Source organism: Theobroma cacao, chromosome 6 (assembly GCF_053813885.1).
Source record: "Theobroma cacao isolate CCN51 chromosome 6, ASM5381388v1, whole genome shotgun sequence".
Lineage (NCBI taxonomy): Eukaryota > Viridiplantae > Streptophyta > Magnoliopsida > Malvales > Malvaceae > Theobroma > Theobroma cacao.
This window is the reverse complement of record NC_142644.1, coordinates 26,264,521-26,282,147: the sequence shown is the minus strand read 5'-3', so window position 1 is coordinate 26,282,147 and position 17,627 is coordinate 26,264,521. Positions and strand designations below refer to the sequence as shown.

The window sequence follows — 17,627 nt, the reverse complement described above, 5'->3', positions numbered from 1 at the left end:
AAAACTTAATTTCAGTTGATGCATTGATTTACTTGGAGGTCTTAGCGTACAACCCATTTAAATTCTACCTTCTGATCACCTCTTTTTGAACCAGTTTAAAAACACTAATTCCCCTGCCTCTAGAACATGTACAATCCTTTAGGCATTGATAAGTCTAAACCACTGACCTTTCCTGATTAAATTATATTCTTATTTCAAATTGATCACTATCTAAGACCAAATCCCTTACCCATTTGCTTTGAAAATCAAGTTGTCTTCAGTTGCAAGGAATGAAAAATAAAGAAAATGGGAGGCCTAGAGCACTAGCATATGGTTCACATGATTAATTGCTCAAGCCTAGACCTCAGGTTTGGTTATGTAGTGCAAATAGTTGGGAAATAGCATATTGCTGCTATTGGTTTAGGTTATAGACAAGGGCTTACAACAACCAATGCCTGGTTTTATGGGATAAGGTTTTGAAAGCAGACTAGAAACTCAATGAAGCACCATGTCAAATGCCGCATTCTAGTAGACTTGTACAGACATCTCTTAATGCTGTTTTGAATTACAACACTAAATAAAATTTCCCTTTTTAATTTGTACAAGAATCATGGATATTAAGTCTTGAGAGTGCATCATTCAAGGAATATTTCCGTTTCATTGAAATGATCAAGGTCTGTAGTCTTCACTCCATCTTGCATTCCTCTAGCGATCAGGTGAAATAGCTGAAAACAAAGTGATTAGCGTGGGTTAGCCTAAGAGCCGACTGCTCCTTATGTATATCAAGCTAATAGGACCATTTAAGGAGAATATCTAGCTCCTGGCTAGATTTGAGAAATGAAATTGGTTTTGTGAGAAGTGTTCCCCATGATGCTCTTTTTAAGCAGCTGAACCCAGGTGAGCATGATAGGAACTAGGAAGGCCTTCTCTGTGAGAAATCTGGCTCACTAGACAATACTAACTGCTACATGGAATCGCCAAATCCAGATAGAAGGCAAAACCTCATGCAAGTTATCGCTTGGCCACCCTCGAGCAGGGGACCGCTTTTATTTCAATTTGTTCTGCTGTCTTCCCCTGTTCTTCCTTTTCACTATTGCTTTTTTGACTGGTATAGTGGCATGTGGTGACAATCCGGATTAAGGTTAGCTAACCTTTTCCTGTTTTAGGAGTAATACCTTCCTAGTTTTTCATGAACAAAAATGGTCATTAATAAGATTAAATTTCCGGTAGACATCAGAATCATAGACTGGATAATTCATTTCAATTCCTTGCCTATCCAATGCATGTCTTCGAGGACTTGTAAGCATCTTTAATTATTGAACACAGAAACGTATAACCATCATTGAGACTTTAAGAAAGACAAACATGAGAAGGGGATTAAAATACAATGGAGTAAGGAAGCCAGAAATGAAAATCCAAGTTCAACGAGTACATGCATCACTTTTACGACTTAAATCTCTTATCACTCGAATTAACTAATAGCGCTGCGTCTAGTTACAAGCCTCTTCTGTCAAATGTCCCACCATATACCTATGAGAACTGAGATTCAGATTATTGATATCTAATTACTACCTCATTAACTATAATACGCTATGGTTTCTGTCATAAATTCCCCATATTTGCCAGGTGGGGCACCATTTTCTTGGCTGAACTAATGCAGAAGCCCCCGGATAAATCCTGTGTCGTTAATACACTATGTCACCAAATAGACAGGTCCATAGGCGTTGATTTGATAAGGGTCGTTAGGCTGGTCAAGGCACATATAAGGTACCTCATTCTCTACTTTCCTCGTGGAGTGGAAAAGGATGGAGACTGGCCCTGATGATGGACGTCGGCGCCGTGTGTCGACTCCCCTGGCAGTTCCGCATAATGGGCCAGAACCATAGCCTTTAGTTGGCTTGGAAATATGAAGACCATCGACTGGATCCGGACTAGGCTTGCTCTTTCTGTCAATTTTCCACCATGAGAAGAGAGAATTCTTCCATGATTTCTTGCTCTTTTTCTCTCCTCCAAATCTTTTCTTTCCCACTTCCTCTGAACATGAAGATGACCGCTGGAAGTTTATGTCTCTTGCATGTTGTCTAGCTTCTTCTAGAAACTGATCACAGGGATCAAAGCCAAAATCAGATATAACTTAACATACATGCTAACTTCTATTGGCAGAAAACCTAACCCACAAAAATCCTTATAGGAGCGCTGATGCTTCAGCATCAGAGTCAGAACACATTTGTCTCACAAATTTATCTTTATTCTTTAGTAAGAAATAAGATGTACTTTTTTCTGTCAAAATCAGGGTAATTTGCTGCCAAAATTATATAAATATAAAATATATTCCATTATAAGTTCCTTGGAAGATAAGTCATAAAGAGAAATGGGAGAGAAGCAAAAAGAAAGAAGGTGTTGCGTTTACCTGTGAAAAGTTCACCTGAGGATCAAATTCATAGCAAGCATAATCACTTGTCTCATGTTTCGGATGTACTGGAGATTTGCTCATGGTTTCCTACAGGTTACAAAATCAAGTTAGCAGAAATAATAGAAAAGAAAAGAAAAACCACCTCAAAAGAAAAGGGCATCGATTCATTTAGATCATCTGAAACCTGCTTTACAGTTTGATACTATAGCATAAATAAATGCTCCACAATGAAAGAGGTGCAAGCTGGTTAAGAAAACAAGGTAGCTAAAGTACCAAATACAACTTGTAATAGGAAGAGACAGAAGGTGAAATGAAATTTAGAGTGGTATAGCTTCAGTTGAGAAATGAAGGCAATGATGTTTTAAATTCCAACCACTCGAATGATTTCATCTAATGGAGTATACAAGGCAAGGGGCCAACCACCAGACTGAAAACCCATCACACGCTAAAATAGGAGATTTATGGAAACTGAAAAAGGGTTTTGGCAGTTGAAATGGCAGAAGCTTTTACGTACGTTTGCTATGTAAAGTACAGCAGTTGGGTAGATAGCCTGGTGAATTTCCCCCTCGTATTCAATTCTCTAATCTGTTAAGGAATACCAAAAGTGATGCTGGAAAATCAGCAGGTATCGAGCCAGCTAACCAGCTTTTTAACCAAAGAAGCAAAGATAAATGGTCCATGGAAAGGAATAAAATCATTATGTCTTTGCTCAAATTAAACGTACTCATCAAGGCAGATGTAAAGCGTTTTTTGGTAAAGAGAGGTAAATTTTGACAAAGATATTTACATTTGATTACATCTGAAACAGCTTTCACGGGTTACAGGGCTTATGCACAGTACCTCACTTGTATAGTTACATTAACATTTACTTACCATTTTAGTTAGAAAAGTAACACACCATTATAGGAATTTTATGAGTAAACCATCCTAGAGAAGCGAGCAACGAGGAGCAAGTCTTGGTAGGGAGAAAGAAACCATGTAAACTGAAAGTCAGGAGAAAATATCTGATGCCATGATTTGCAGAAACAGTTGTTGGTCAGTTGAGGCCAATTATTCATTACCCGAGCTACAAAACAAAATATATACTCCACGATGATGAGAAAACAATTATTATTATTAACAATAACAGAAAGGATACTTTATTCTGTCATGGGGATAATTAGAAGAATTTATGCTTAATTTGCGGCGTATTTTTTGGGGGCTCCAACGGAGGGAAATGCCAACTAGACAGGCACTCAGGTTCCAAGTGCACCGAAACCAGGGAGCGGGATGTCATGCTTTTAGCTTGTGACAAGAAAAACATCGCCCATGTTATGATGAAAATACCATAATAAGCGATATCCATATTAATTACTGTATTGACATATGATTTGGTAAATAAAGTGTGCTAGGCTATTGGCTACAAAGTATATTAAAGAGGATGAAACTTAAAGTTCATTCATTCATATTACAGCAACGGTAAAATGGTGGTTTACGACTTGAAGAAGAAGAAAGAATAAAAGTAGGTGCAAAAAAAAAAGATACTGACCCTACCATTTTACATAATACAGCTCAAATCACTTTTAAGAAAAGCTTCTGGTTCTTTAACACGTCCTCTCTCGCGAAGTTGGTCCATTGCTTGGCTTCGTGCCGGACAAGTTCACAATTTTCACAGCTAAGATAAACCTTTTTGTATTTTCAGTCCATGAATTGAGTCCACGACCTTGGGTGTGCATTAGAGAGAGAGAGCGAGAGAGAGAAGACAATGTAAAACCAGAGTGACCAACAGACTCCAACTAAAATACGATCAACATTACAGGCATGTAATGTTTCCATGTGTCAATGGGCAAACTACCAACATGAACTGAACATAGGAGAAACATCAGTCAAGATCCAACTGGCTCTCCTTGGAATCAAACCCCCTATATAATTCTTTCAAGCACACGACAAGCCTAAGGAGCATTGAAAATGATTCCCTCAACTAGAAACTGTATAATCACTAACCACTACATACTTTTTCCATACCTTGTGCCTCACGTATCAAAGTTGAAGCAGCGGCAATGCCATTACAATGCCAAAGATGGAAACTAGCAACAACATCATCCACGTTGGGAACGACTGTTTTCTGTTTCTTCTTGTATCCCTCAGGGGATCTACTCTTTTACCATCCTCCACTGAAGACTTGACACGTTTTTCTGCCTCAGGTTTCAAATTTTCTTCTTTAGTTGATTCTGGTGATAAATGCTCTGAAACAAGCTGCTGCTGCTGCTTGTTGTACTTATCCACATACTCTGGAAACAATTTTCTGAATGTTGGGCTGCCATAAAAGGACATCAGATGTAAAATTGAAGAAACATTTCCCCAATAGTAACTGCCCACCTGCTGTTCAAAAAATAAATAAAAAAGGAAAAAAGGAGGAGGTACAATTGAAAATGCGTGGAGATTTTAGCTAGAAGCAAACTACCTAAGCAACTTAACACTGTTAACATCAGGTGTAACTGTGCAAAGTTCATCTTTTAGCTAACAACAACGCAGAATCCAACCGACGCCAATAAATTAGCTTCAACAGGACCACAATCAACATGACCCAAAGCATAATCATAGGGGCAGCAAAAAGGGAAACTAATTTGGAGAGCCCTAAATCCTCAAAAAAGGAAAATTAAAAAAAAAATCAGTGCAGGTGAAGCAATTAACTTACTTCTTACAATTAAAAGCAAGGGATGCCTTTGCCAGACGTTGCTTCTCAGCAGCAGTAGTGTTCACACTGCCGGTGGTAGGACTGTTATCCATCTACACAAGAAAAAAGGCAGCCTGGCATAAAGGCATATTCAAAAAGGAAGCAAGAAGTATCCACAACTTAACAAACTGCATTCTTCGCAAACACTCACCATGAAAGAAAGAAGCCCTGTGAGTATGCTGCATTATTAAACAGAAAAAATATTAGCTTCAAGGGCAAAAGAAGCAAATAAAATCTTTAACAACTGTTTTACATGTCAACAGCATCCTGTAACATGTGAGTTTCTACAAAATGGTGCAAACAAAAAAAAACTTGCAATTAGACTAATTCCTCATACCTTGACACAGACCACATAGGATTCCAACTTTCTGGATGAACTGCAAAAGAATAGGACCAAGGTTAACATGAAACCAATTATTAGAGACATAAATAAAACAGGAATCTCTAAATTATTCTACAAAAAACTTACAATCACTCATGGACAAGCATATTTTCTTCTGTGTCATAAACCGTCCATTGGGGGTAATCATGCTACATGGAAGAAAAATGTTTCTTGATGTAAGACAGAGCTGTGTGTTTCTTATCATAAATTTTGAAAAGGTCAAAACAGCAAGAAAGTGCATACGTGATTCCAGGAGGTTTGTAGGGATACTCTGGAGGGAACTTGATCTTTCCATAGTAATACCCACCTTACCAAACCAAATATATATATATATATATATATATTAAAAAAAAATTCAGATTACAATATCAGATAACTTCTTCCAGAGTCTACAATGAGCTAGATAAAAAAAACCAACAAGTTATCATGGGGTAAACTAGCCAACCTGCAAAAGGTGTTCCTTCACTCCCCTCCAGCACATAATCTGAAACGTCGAAGTGAAGAATATATTAGATGTTCAAAACACCAACTAAATCAATAGTAAGACTTAGAAAAGAAAATCGTAAGAATCAATCATTATCAATCAAGTGTTGCCACCCCATTTCAGTGCAAAAAGACAAAAGAAGCTAGAATTCCAAGCCAAGCATGAATGGTATCCAGGAAGCAATCCAATTTTATCATGTAATTGCATGGTAGCAGAAATATGCCATGTCCTCATCATTACTAGCAACAGCCAAAAATTAACTAACCAATTTAAGATTCACTTCAAATTCCTTCCAAAGTGATTGAACAAGATTATCAGATATAGCTATAGCAGGAAGCTTTATACACTTACATCTTAACTGACATCCTAATACATAAAATGACCAACAGTCAGGTTAAACATCCATGATCCACTCTTCAACAGCATTGAAAAAATTGAAAACAATCACTCTTTTCCTGCCTTTAAAGGGATAATAAAAACTAGGATAGCAAACAAATTCTTACTTTTTACAGAAGATGTTTTCATGTAATGATTGCAGAGCCTTATCTAAAGAAAGGAGATAAAAAAAATGTAATACGCTTACGCCACTCAAGAATGTCATTTGGGGATGGACGGGCAACCACATGAGAAACTGGTTCCTACAAGTTCATAGAATAAGTGTTAAAATTATCCAAGAAGAAAATTGAATGAAGTTACAACAACTTCTCCTACTACAACCAATATATTTTCTAAATACTATCCAATTAAATAGTGAAAGTACTCAAAAGATATCCATGTGGTTTTCTTTTTCAATGGAACTTAAACATCATGGCTATTAATAAACCAATCAAATCAGACATTAGGCTATCATATAATACAACACAAAATTCACAGTCTATTCACTATTGATGCAAGCTCTGCAGTAACAAGCTTTGTACAGAAGTTATCAGAGGTATAAATTTTTCCTTGTATTGAAAGAACAGTTTATAAACCATAGAAACACATAAGTACCATAAAATTCAATTGAAATGAAAAGTTAACAAACTAATGTTAAACAGCTTTCTACAACAGCTAAGCATTCCAGGGTTCAGACAATTCGAATACAAGCACGGGTCATAATACAATGGCATAGGAAATACAAGTGGAAAACATACTTTACACAGTGCTCTATATTCCTTCTGAAGGCGTTTAACACACGATTTCTCTGCCATTCCTCACAAATTAAAAGCGGTCTCGGCCACAACAACAAAAAAAAAAACGCCGACCTGCTGCTTTGTTCCTTCACCCTTTAAATTACAATTATTCACTGACAGAAAATAGAGCAAAATAAGAAGACAATTTGCAAAACACAAGACAATATAATAAATTCCAGAATCATCAGCCTGAAATCCTCTACTGAAAGATGCATATTAGCAGGCAAAGCTAATTAAGAGAATGATGATCCCGTAACAATTATTGAGATCAATACCTAAAAAATTCCAAATGACTTTGACGAGCTAGAAATCAAGAATCACGAGAATAACTCAAAAAAAAGCAACATACATTTGTCTTTCTTGAATTGCTTTGATTAACAACTGATTAATTACACAACCAAGATTATACAGTACATAATTTAAGCTAAGTAAAATATTACCTTAGGGCTCCAATTTTCAATTTCTTCTTATAATTAGCGTGACCTGGAAATTAAATTACCAAAATCATTACCAATTAATTGACAGAGAAATTAACAACCCTATTTAAAGTGAAATTGATTGAATGATTAATTTTGATGATCAATCAAACTAAATTTAAAATCAAAGTCTAAACATGGATCCACCAATTTAAACCCCCCACCCTCCCAAAAGGGAAAAAGAAAAGAACCAGAAAAGAGATCGATCTTACAATACTGAAATTCAACGAACAAAAGCTTCAAATAAATGATTCCAAAATAAAAAAAAAAATAACCGAAATTAACGAGAAAATATTTTTTTTTTTTTTAAAAGAAGAATAAGAGAATTACCTGAGGATCGAGGCGGTTATTTTATGATACAAACGAGAATAGAAACTGAATTAGAATTAGAATAAGAGAAGGAAAGAGAGAGAGATTAGCGAGTAAATCCAACGGAGAGAGAAAGCGAGAGAGGACGGTTATTTTTGACGCTTCGTGATTGGCTTGGCTTTATATATTAGTACTGTAGCGTACTACTGGTGCTGCTGCCTCGTCCTTTTCCTCCCAATAAGGGTTCGAGATTGACTGATGGCAGGGATTTTGCTTCTTTTTTTTTTTTTTTTTCTCTCCTTTGTTAGTTTGTTAAAAGACATTATCAGCCTTCATGAAAGCACTTTTATGTGGGATAGTGTTAGTGCGGAAATAATCAATGGGCTATTTTGGCAATATATATATATATATATCTTTTTTTAGCAACATCTTTTTCCTCTTTTGTTTGGAAACGTCCTTTTTAGCAAGTCTTTCCTTCTCTACAACTTTATTTTTTGCAATTAATTTATTGAAATTCAAGGTGTTTATGGTGTAGGTAGGCATCAGGCTCACAGCCTGCTTATTCAGCAAGGCAAAAAACCAACTGCCTAGGGTTGAATACAAAGTTCAACATCATGGAAATGGAATCCAAGGAATCCCAGGCCGTTCTTTTTAAAGGGCGTTTAAGCATACTTGAAGCTGATTGGTGTGGAAAACAGGAGTAAACTAATTGAAGCAGTTGCTTCTTTAAGATATTTATAGATGCTATGGAAATATTTGAACAGCCATTTGGTCAACAGAAGCATTACATTATTAAAAGGAGTCTTGCAGAAATCTTATCCTGCACCTTGAAAACATCCTAAGCAAATACCTATTAAATCATGGTCGGTTGCCATTAGCCACCATTCCACCACCAAGTTTTACTATAGAAGAAAACATAACAAACAATTCTTTATTAGACAAGTGAACAAACCACCAAATTTGTATATGAATCAAATGAGATTGAAATAGTTAATATGTTAATGAAAAAGTGTTTGTTTAAGTTTGGTGATAAAGGAATCACGTAGACATAAAATTTAAAATTTTATTTTAAAAGTTTTGTATTTGAATTTGAAAATAAAATTTACAAAATAAGAAAAAATTATATATGGTTGTATAGATAGGTCCCAAAAAAGCAACTTTCACATTTGTTAATGAAATTATCACCCCTCCTAGTACCAAGGTCTGATCACTTTGACTAGAGGAGAAACTAGAGCTGCTAGAATTTAGTATATCGAATATTGCAGTTTTTTCTCCGAACAGCTGTTACCTGCAATTTTTTGAACTTGAATAACCAGACCGATCCAACATACGACAGTATAAAACCAATCCCTTTTAGTTCCCCAAGAAATAAATAGTTAAATCACGTGCCTAATCACATGACCTCTCTGAAAACAAATCACTGTTTACCAAATCAGCAGGTCAGACTTTCCAACATGCAACAGTCAAACTGTCAAAGTGGAGCACATGATCTCACTGGGGAGCAGATCCCAATTAGATTTTTACGAGTTTATAAGCAAGCCGAGTTTGGATCGAACAATCCTGTCTTAATCATTTTCAGTCATTAAGCAACAAAAATTCTTACAGTTAATTAGCACCGCCATGAAGGCCTACACTCTAGCACTAACAGCTCTTACTCTTCTACTTTCACTACTCCTGTCTTCTTGGGCTAATGCAGCTCAAGCAGAAGCTCGACCAATTCGACACCCTCAATCGTCGTCAGTGTCAGGCAAGGCTTCATCTTCTCAAGCTCTTGGAGATTTGCAAGCCGACAAGATCATCCCTCGTACGCAGGTTGATTCCAGCTTTCGGAGAATACCTCCAAGCAATTCAAATCCTATACAGAACAAGTAAATTTTCGCATTCACATCAACAGTTCATGCCTTTCTGCCAATCGCGGCTTTCCTAATAGTTGTGACTTAGATACAATGCTTTTTGCACCAGGTCCAACCCTCCATTACAAGGAGAAAGAAGTAGAAGACAGCAGATACCACGATCTCTAAAACATTAACTTTTTTTTCCTGTTTAAAGAATTTCTTTGTTACATTGTCTGCTAATGTAGAGTTATAGCTCAGGACCAACATGTATTGCATCACATAATGCATTAACAGTTTTGCTACCATACTCTGTCAATTTCTATTGTTAAATTGCAAAATTTTTGGTATAATACTTGGTTGCAAAGAGAATTTTGGACTTTTCCAGCAAGGTTTATATTTTCTAGCCTAAACAAAATGCTTGGCACACCCAAAATTTATCTCAACTTAGAGAGGAAAAAATGGTGTAAACACAAAAACAAGGTAACTTCTCTCCAGTTGCAGTCTGTAACACGATGCAGCTTAAGTCAGCGACCATAAAAAACATCAGAGAAATGCAGGGTATCCGCAACTTCAAATTTTCAGTTTCTGTTTTGAAGCATTCGATGATGCCCTATCATTTATGCGTCGTTTCTTATGTGGTCTGCCTTGAGAAAGAAAATTTTGGACTGCATTTTCCATCACCTTCTTAGAACCAACTGCATCTTCAGACCCTGCATCTTTGTTTCTTTTCTTCCTTTTCTTCTTTTTCTCTGCTGAGGTATCATCAAGCATGGAAGTGGAAGTGAGAAAACTGTCTATCTCTTTCCTTGTGTTCTTCAACTCTTCGGGGTCTGATGTCTGCATAGAAGCATTAGAAAGGAATTTGTTCTTTGTTGGTGATTTGGATTCACTAGAGCCAAATGCAAAATAGAATTCGTTGTAAGCTGATTGTTTAGATGCTTGTTTTGACCTCCACTGATCAGGTTTGGTAGCATATCTGTCATGATAAAGCAAAGGTGAGGAAACATATGAGAAAAACAAAACACAAACAGCAACATTTCTTTAAGAATGTAGCATAGATGAGATATAATTTTACTATGTGAGCAACTAATATGTGACACAGATGAATCTAACCTCTAATAAGATAATTGATAAGTCAACAAATTAAAATATGAAACGAGCAACTGAAATTTGAGTTTGTTTTCCTATCAAACATAAGTCCAAACTAGACTGAGTTTGACATGCATTGCGTTTAGCCAGTGACGCAATACAGGAATAAATCTCAGCCTGACAACCCAGCATACTGTAATTTACTTACCTATCAATATCTAAGTTCCTAAGGAGATGAGGGCCTTGTTTTGTCTTGGAGAGTTCAGCTTGTACAGCTAACAATTCAGATGCTATGGCTTCCCTTAATGACAGGCTACCAGCATTGAAGCATCTTTCAACAGTAAATGAACCAGATGGGTGCATCGCAAGCTCCCCAAAATGTCCACGTAACCTTCAGAGTAGTAACAGCAATGAAACAATAGAATCATAAATATTTGAACATGCATCAAAATAACAGTTCAATATGGAATCTCAGAAAAGAGGAGAATAGTGGATATTATATCCCATATAGAAAAAAGGCAGAAAAAAAAGTTCTGATCAGAAAACAAAGTCCATTTCATTTGTTCAGACATGAAACAAGTTCCATTGGTATCACATTTTATCAATGGACCAAATTAACCAAAAACAGAAAAGAACTTCCTGGAAGAAATAAAACCGCTGAAGCAGCAGCTCAACTTACTTCACAACTAATCTGCGCTTCTGCTTTGTGGAAGCATCAGACGCAAGAAATGCTTCAATGACACGTGCTCCTCCAGCATCTTTAGCAGCCTCAAGGACATGCTCAGCATCCATGGATGTAATACTCATAATAAAAGGCTGTATCCATTCCTGTAACCAGAAAGCAAGATATTGCATGCTAAAATTAGAAAGCCAGCAATTCACCCTTTTGTAGAAAGTAGTCAAGCCACCATCCCAAAGAGTTGTCAAGTTCCAAAAAAATCAAGATACAGATAACCATAACTGAAGTATCATATTTCTCAACAGGACATCTTATTCCTCATTTCAATATAATAAGCAAACTGAAGACACCACCATGCGGGACATTTAGGGTTTAACACTGAGAGGTTCCAGGGAATAATATCTTCAGTTCAAGAATTCAAACTAAGATCTCCAAACCAGTCAATCATCTGGCAATTCACCTTTCAAAAGATTTCATTTAAAGATGATTCAAAATCAGCTTAAGTATCAGGCTATCAACCATTTAAATATTTTTCTGCCCTTACAATAGCAGTGCTGTTTAAATATTTGCCGCAATAAATTGAAATGTGGAGCTTAAATATTTTAAATATTGCACTATTATTACTATACACACATCTTAATAAGAAGTTGAAGCCGTTGATGAGAAGTTCAATGTAAGTGTACATGCACACAGAGACATTAACTTAGGTTTAGTTAATGCAAGCAAAAGTGGCTAATGACTTACTAATCATGTATGATATATCCGATGCCAATAATCTAATTGGACAGAATCAGAATGATATAACACATTTAAGGGAGGCAACATACACTTTGGAATTTAAAAATAGCCTGCAGAATCAGAGAACCCATGGTATGTATCTTAACTCCACCTGCCCAGTTCCAACTCGACTTGTCTTCACAGCTGAAGTAACTGTCAAGAAACAGTATTCTAGGAACAATACAGTTTGAAGACTCGTTTTTTGAACCAACTGCGGCAGCCAGTGCCTGACAACACTGAAAAAAAGAAAAAAAATTCACCAATGATTAGGACAAAATGTGGACTTACATTGACGAGAAGTTTCAGTATGACATAACTGCCAAGCTGTTTCAGACTCAAATGTAAAGACTGACTAGATAGCAAGTCAAAGGAGTGATATCAACTACTAAACCTTATATTCATGAGTTTGAAGCCTTTGACATGCAGCAATAAGAAAAGCAATAACTCCTGACTTCCCCATTCCAAGAAGATCCTCAAATTTCAACCCAAGCTCTTCCCACATCAACTCCATCTAACAGACAAAATGAAGAAAGTTTTTGCAAATTTGAGAACAGTAGAACTTAGCAGGACATCCAGCACCAGAAATAGCTTTCATACACAGAAGATTCCAACAGCAGCCAAAGATAATTAAACAATAAGGAGCAAATAAATATCAACAACAGAATTTCACGAATCGAACACTAGTATCCATTGCATTAGATCCAAACATTTCAAGAGATAACCATTAGCTTAGAAACTAGTAAAGCATAAAAAAAGGTACACGCTTCTATCTAGTATCATTAGTAGAACGTTGGAATACGTACTTGATCTTTTGTTCTTGCATGAGAAATTAATGCTTGAACAACAAAGTTTCCACAATGATGTGATGAAAGCTCAAACAATGAATTCTTGAAAAGCTTTGTGAACATCTCATTATACAGGCTTTCAGGTGCGACCTCCAGAATTACCTGCAATTTGAAGGAAATGAAGCTACACCGTGGTAACAAAAAAGAAAGACCAGAAAGCAATAGTAGATGATTTAACTGGAGAATAAAAAGGAAATAAAGGTGTGAACAAATCAACTACTCTTTAACTGGTTTGTCATTCATCCAGTTGTGCTTCCAAAAGCACAAGAATGTTTAGAGTATAGACAATGCAGCTGCAGCAGCAGTTTTGAATCTTATGGCGAAATTATTAGAGAGGGAATGAGAAAAAGATTTCACTGCTGGACCACTTCTGTCCATAATTAAGGGAATTCAACTAAAAGAAAAAGAGAACTTCACTCTTCCAGAACAGTGTCCAGATGGGTTCTAACTGGTAGAGCTGATAATATAACAATTATCAACGGTAGACATATCTTTTGGGGAGTAACTGATAATAAGAATGACATTCAGAGATTCATGGACTAACATGAATAATAGGATATGAAGGAAATTAGGTGCAAAATTCTTTGAAGTTTAGTTTTTTGGAAAGCTAACTAAGCAATATATTTAAGATAGTATTGTTATTTAGGTTCATATCCTTGAGAAGCTAATCACAAAGATGTCTTCCAAAATTGCATTTTTATGACATTGATTCAATTCGAAATGCAGTAACATTTCACACACACAGATAAATGAACAAAGCATTTGATACAGAAAAAGAAAAACACATCATTATGTAAAAACATGGAATATATAAACAAAATATAATCCTGTTAACAAGTTGCTTACTTCCATTAAATGGCTAAATGCAGTTTCTTTCATCAATTCTACAGTTTCACGAACAATGGCCAAGTCAATGCACTTTCCTTCAACTAAATTTTGCTTTTTGCAGCCAAGAAGAACCGGAATTATTTGCAGTAATTCTTGATCATCCCCTGCTAATAGCTTCAGAGCTGTCTGCCAAGTGAGAAGTGCTAAAAGTTCAGTGTTAAGTTGACTCATTACTTTAATGCCTCATATTTAAATTGATTCATTACTTTAATGCCTCATTTCAAATGGGGTAAATGCTCGCAAGGACAAAGATAAGAATTTGAACACTCAACAAAAGGCCACAAACACCCATCCATCCATCCATCCCCATAAATTACCACACTTCCCCTTCCTGTAAAAAATAAATTAAAGGCGTATGTGATAGAGGGTATGTGTTAGAGTCTACAAGCACAATGATAAAAACTTGACATGTTAAAAGAGAAACTACTTCAGGAATAAGAATTGTGTATCATGTGAACTTCAAATAATCAAGTTTCAATAAAGTAATTGACACTATTGAGTGAATTTCAAGAACTAATTATCATCTTTGACAACTTAACATACAGTTGCATGGTCCTATAATAGATGATTTATCTTAGTACTTCCTGACTATGCTAGTCAAGTATGTTATAAGGAGACTGAATCCACACATACAAATTGCTTTTGCTTATCTGACAATAAATAATGTTGAGAAAATGAGAATAAGATAAAATAACAGAATGAAATGAAGACATACCTGCAGAACCAAACTGCTATACTGATCAACTTGTAGGGTCTTAATGTCTTCTCTTGTACAGTTTACCATCCCTGATACAAGGGAGTTCAATAAATTTGGAAATCCTTGCTGAAGACGCTGGGAATTATTCCCATCCGACTGAAATAATTTCAAATTCAACCGCTCTGCTAGAATTTTTGATGCCTTTGCTCCATGAAACTCTGCAGAGTCCAAAGGGACTCCTTTACAAAGACAAAGAAAGCTTCGAAGAACATGAGATCCATAGCAATTACACATTAAATCAACAGGATTGACTACAATCACCTGAAAAGGATCAAACAAACTTTCAGGGAAAAGGGGGGAAGTAACAAAAATTAGTACATGATATCAGTTTGCCTCCAAAAATATTTGTTCATAATAGGTAAAAATATTTGCTAATTACACCAAAAAAGAAGGGCATGTTAGCGGGGAAAGGCCTCCTGAAGTTCTATAACAATAGGAAATGACAAAGTATGTTTTCATTTTCCATTTGAGGAAAAATCAACTACTTGATACCTTGCATATCATTTTCAGAGTCTCTTCAATTATGGCGTAATCCTCTGTGTCTTGAACATGCCTGGCTAATGACTTAAGAGCTGTCTCAGCTACATGAGAACCAGATCTGTCCATTGCAATAGCAGGAAAGACATTTGCACAGCCTTTAAGGAAACTGCAAAGATGGTCCACATCACAGCCCTCAAGTAGAGTCTGAAGAGTATGACTTATGATATAATCTGTGGCTAGTTCTAATTCCTTCCCCCTAGCTTCTTCAAGAGCATTACCACATATTACTGATCGTTCCTCCACATCCACCCCTTGGCTTTCGAAAAGATTCGCAATCTCCGAGAAGTATTTTGCTGTTTCAGGCTCAACCTGTTTCCTAAAAGGTTTATCAAATCCGTTAACACACTCCCGACATAACTTAAAATTTTCTCATACCAGCTTGAATCGACAAAGTAATGATACCTGATAAGCGATGTTTGTGAATCCGAATTGCTTTGATGCTTGGACGATTTTTTAAATTTCCCAGTCCCATTAGTCACCTGCCCCGCTACTTTTTTGTTATAACCATCCCCATCAAAACCACCATTTCCTTTCTTGGCCTTCTTTCCCATATCTTTTGCTTTTGAATCCTCTTATATGATCTATCCTCTTAAAGATAACTTCCCTTTTGCATCCTCTCGACAGTAAAGCTATTCAAACCACTAGAAACTAAACTTTCCCAAAGGCTTTCCTAATGCAAAAAAAGAAAGCACAATAATAAGAAGTTACCAACAGAATCAGTAGTTTTAACAACTAAATTCATTTTGATTCCCTTGTTATATAATATGAGCAAATTGAAACAAAAAAGAAAATCTACAAGCAAGCATTGTTCAACTCAAATTAGAATTTCTCGAAGCTACGTGGTTCTAAGTATAGCAAAGTAACATCAGAATATAATCAAATAATAATCAAAAGATTGAAAATATGAAAAATAAAAATATGTTTAGCTTCGGCCAACTTACAGAGGCGGAGGAGCTATGTTCCGACGCTGAGACCTAACTGGAAGAAAACCGCGCTCACGGTCATGAGAGAGAGGGACAGGGCCGTTTTTCCAATAGCTTCGTATTGCCACTACTCCCACAAAGGGCACCGAAAATTTTTGAATTATACGGTGAAACGACGTTGTTTCTTTCTCGGGTCTTAATCAGATAACTGATTTAAGTCCTGTCGGCCCAACCGGACCTCGGATTTAAAACCCAAAATATTGCTCTGGTTGTGAATTTGCTGTTAGGCCCATCTGTAGCTACGAGATAGCATGGGCCAGAGCTCTAAGCCCGTTATCTCCTTGATAATTCACTTTGAGAGACTCTCATTCTTCCGTCGTTTCTCCTTTGTTTATTGTTAAGAAAATGGACCATGGCTGCCGACGCTTCCAACTCAATCATTAAATGTTGGATGTGAATTGTAAGTTATAAATGAATTACGTACGATTTTAAATGCAAATTTGTTTGCTCCAAAACTGCTAATAAGTAAAAAAAGATCGAAATTTCGAGATGAATCCTTTTTGACTAGCAATAAGCAACTACCTTTTTCCTTGCTTTCACATAAGCCTACTCCATCTTGGCGTTATCTTATTTTCTTATAATATATTAATATAGCAGAAATTATGAAAATAAAAAAAGAGAGGGGGAGACATAATGATAAGCTGCCTCGTTGAAGAAAATAGTACCTTCTCTATCTCATTTTGTTTGTCGCTTATTAATTATTTTAGTTAAATAGAGTCAATTTTGATTATTATTTTTAATAAAATTATCAAATTTTTAAAAATAAGATTTATACAATTTTGAATTTCAAACCTTTCAAAACGTATTTTTTGAAATTTTGATATTATATAATATTTTAAAAAGTAATGATTAAAATTGAATTTATTTAATTAAAAAATTAATAAATGAAAAATAAAATGAAACAAAAGAGTATAATTAAAAAGAATTAGAAAAACATGGTTATTGTTCGGAAAGTAGGCTCTAGCCATTAGAATTTAAAAAGAGAAAAAAAGGGAAAAGATTGTTTAAACTTATCTATATTAACGCAAGTATTATTTGATATAATTAAAATTTTCTACTAAAATAATAAGCCTTAAAAGTTAAAACCTCGTGTTTCGCATCATTTGCCGGTCAACTTGGACCAATAATGAGTCATGGGTAGATGATTGGGGAACCGAAAACAAGCGTAATTTGCGATTAGACATACCAATTTGATTCATGTTCAAACTTAGAAGAAGCAATATCTTGTGGACATGATAATTAAATAAAGTAAGCAATTGCCGAAAATTATGGATATAAGAAGCAAGCGAGAGTGAGTTTGATT

At 35.8% G+C, this 17,627-nt stretch overlaps 4 protein-coding genes across 9 annotated transcripts; 1 reads left to right on the top strand and 3 right to left on the bottom strand.

Annotated features, from left to right (window-relative positions):
- Positions 1–1,356: 1,356 nt before the first annotated feature.
- Positions 1,357–3,062, bottom strand: LOC18596319 (uncharacterized). Of its 3 annotated transcripts, none has more exons than XM_007024721.3 (3): positions 2,907–3,062; positions 2,390–2,479; positions 1,357–2,077 (listed from the first exon to the last, which is right to left on the bottom strand). In XM_007024721.3, the coding sequence occupies exons 2-3, from the start codon at positions 2,471–2,473 to the stop codon at positions 1,673–1,675; spliced, it is 489 nt and encodes a 162-aa protein (XP_007024783.1). In that variant the 5' UTR covers positions 2,474–2,479; positions 2,907–3,062; the 3' UTR covers positions 1,357–1,672. The 3 variants fall into 3 exon arrangements, with proteins under 3 accessions (XP_007024783.1, XP_007024781.1, XP_007024782.1); XM_007024719.3 differs by lacking the exon at positions 2,907–3,062 and adding an exon at positions 2,577–2,891; XM_007024720.3 differs by lacking the exon at positions 2,907–3,062 and adding an exon at positions 2,666–2,891.
- A 725-nt stretch (positions 3,063–3,787) lies between these two features.
- Positions 3,788–8,107, bottom strand: UBC34 (ubiquitin-conjugating enzyme 34). Of its 2 annotated transcripts, XM_007024716.3 has the most exons (11): positions 7,953–8,101; positions 7,587–7,629; positions 7,108–7,259; positions 6,558–6,612; positions 5,936–5,974; positions 5,734–5,797; positions 5,578–5,639; positions 5,446–5,485; positions 5,260–5,287; positions 5,070–5,161; positions 3,788–4,688 (listed from the first exon to the last, which is right to left on the bottom strand). In XM_007024716.3, the coding sequence occupies exons 3-11, from the start codon at positions 7,162–7,164 to the stop codon at positions 4,412–4,414; spliced, it is 714 nt and encodes a 237-aa protein (XP_007024778.3). In that variant the 5' UTR covers positions 7,165–7,259; positions 7,587–7,629; positions 7,953–8,101; the 3' UTR covers positions 3,788–4,411. The 2 variants fall into 2 exon arrangements, with proteins under 2 accessions (XP_007024778.3, XP_007024779.3); XM_007024717.3 differs by lacking the exon at positions 7,587–7,629 and having other exon boundaries at positions 7,953–8,107.
- A 1,407-nt stretch (positions 8,108–9,514) lies between these two features.
- LOC18596317 (uncharacterized) lies at positions 9,515–10,027 on the top strand. The gene is made up of 2 exons (XM_007024713.3): positions 9,515–9,799; positions 9,894–10,027. Exons 1-2 carry the CDS (start codon positions 9,552–9,554, stop codon positions 9,958–9,960), a joined length of 315 nt encoding a protein of 104 aa, XP_007024775.1. The 5' UTR covers positions 9,515–9,551; the 3' UTR covers positions 9,961–10,027.
- Positions 10,028–10,071: 44 nt separating this feature from the next.
- Positions 10,072–16,424, bottom strand: PUM23 (pumilio 23). Of its 3 annotated transcripts, none has more exons than XM_007024712.3 (11): positions 16,283–16,424; positions 15,744–16,011; positions 15,294–15,657; positions 14,760–15,062; positions 14,003–14,170; positions 13,115–13,258; positions 12,703–12,822; positions 12,362–12,547; positions 11,535–11,683; positions 11,064–11,246; positions 10,072–10,742 (listed from the first exon to the last, which is right to left on the bottom strand). In XM_007024712.3, exons 2-11 carry the CDS (start codon positions 15,890–15,892, stop codon positions 10,337–10,339), a joined length of 2,172 nt encoding a protein of 723 aa, XP_007024774.3. In that variant the 5' UTR covers positions 15,893–16,011; positions 16,283–16,424; the 3' UTR covers positions 10,072–10,336. The 3 variants fall into 3 exon arrangements, with proteins under 3 accessions (XP_007024774.3, XP_017979381.2, XP_088663747.1); XM_018123892.2 differs by having other exon boundaries at positions 15,744–16,006; positions 16,283–16,399; XM_088807621.1 differs by lacking the exon at positions 16,283–16,424 and having other exon boundaries at positions 15,294–15,650; positions 15,744–15,874.
- Between the last annotated feature and the right edge of the window lie 1,203 nt (positions 16,425–17,627).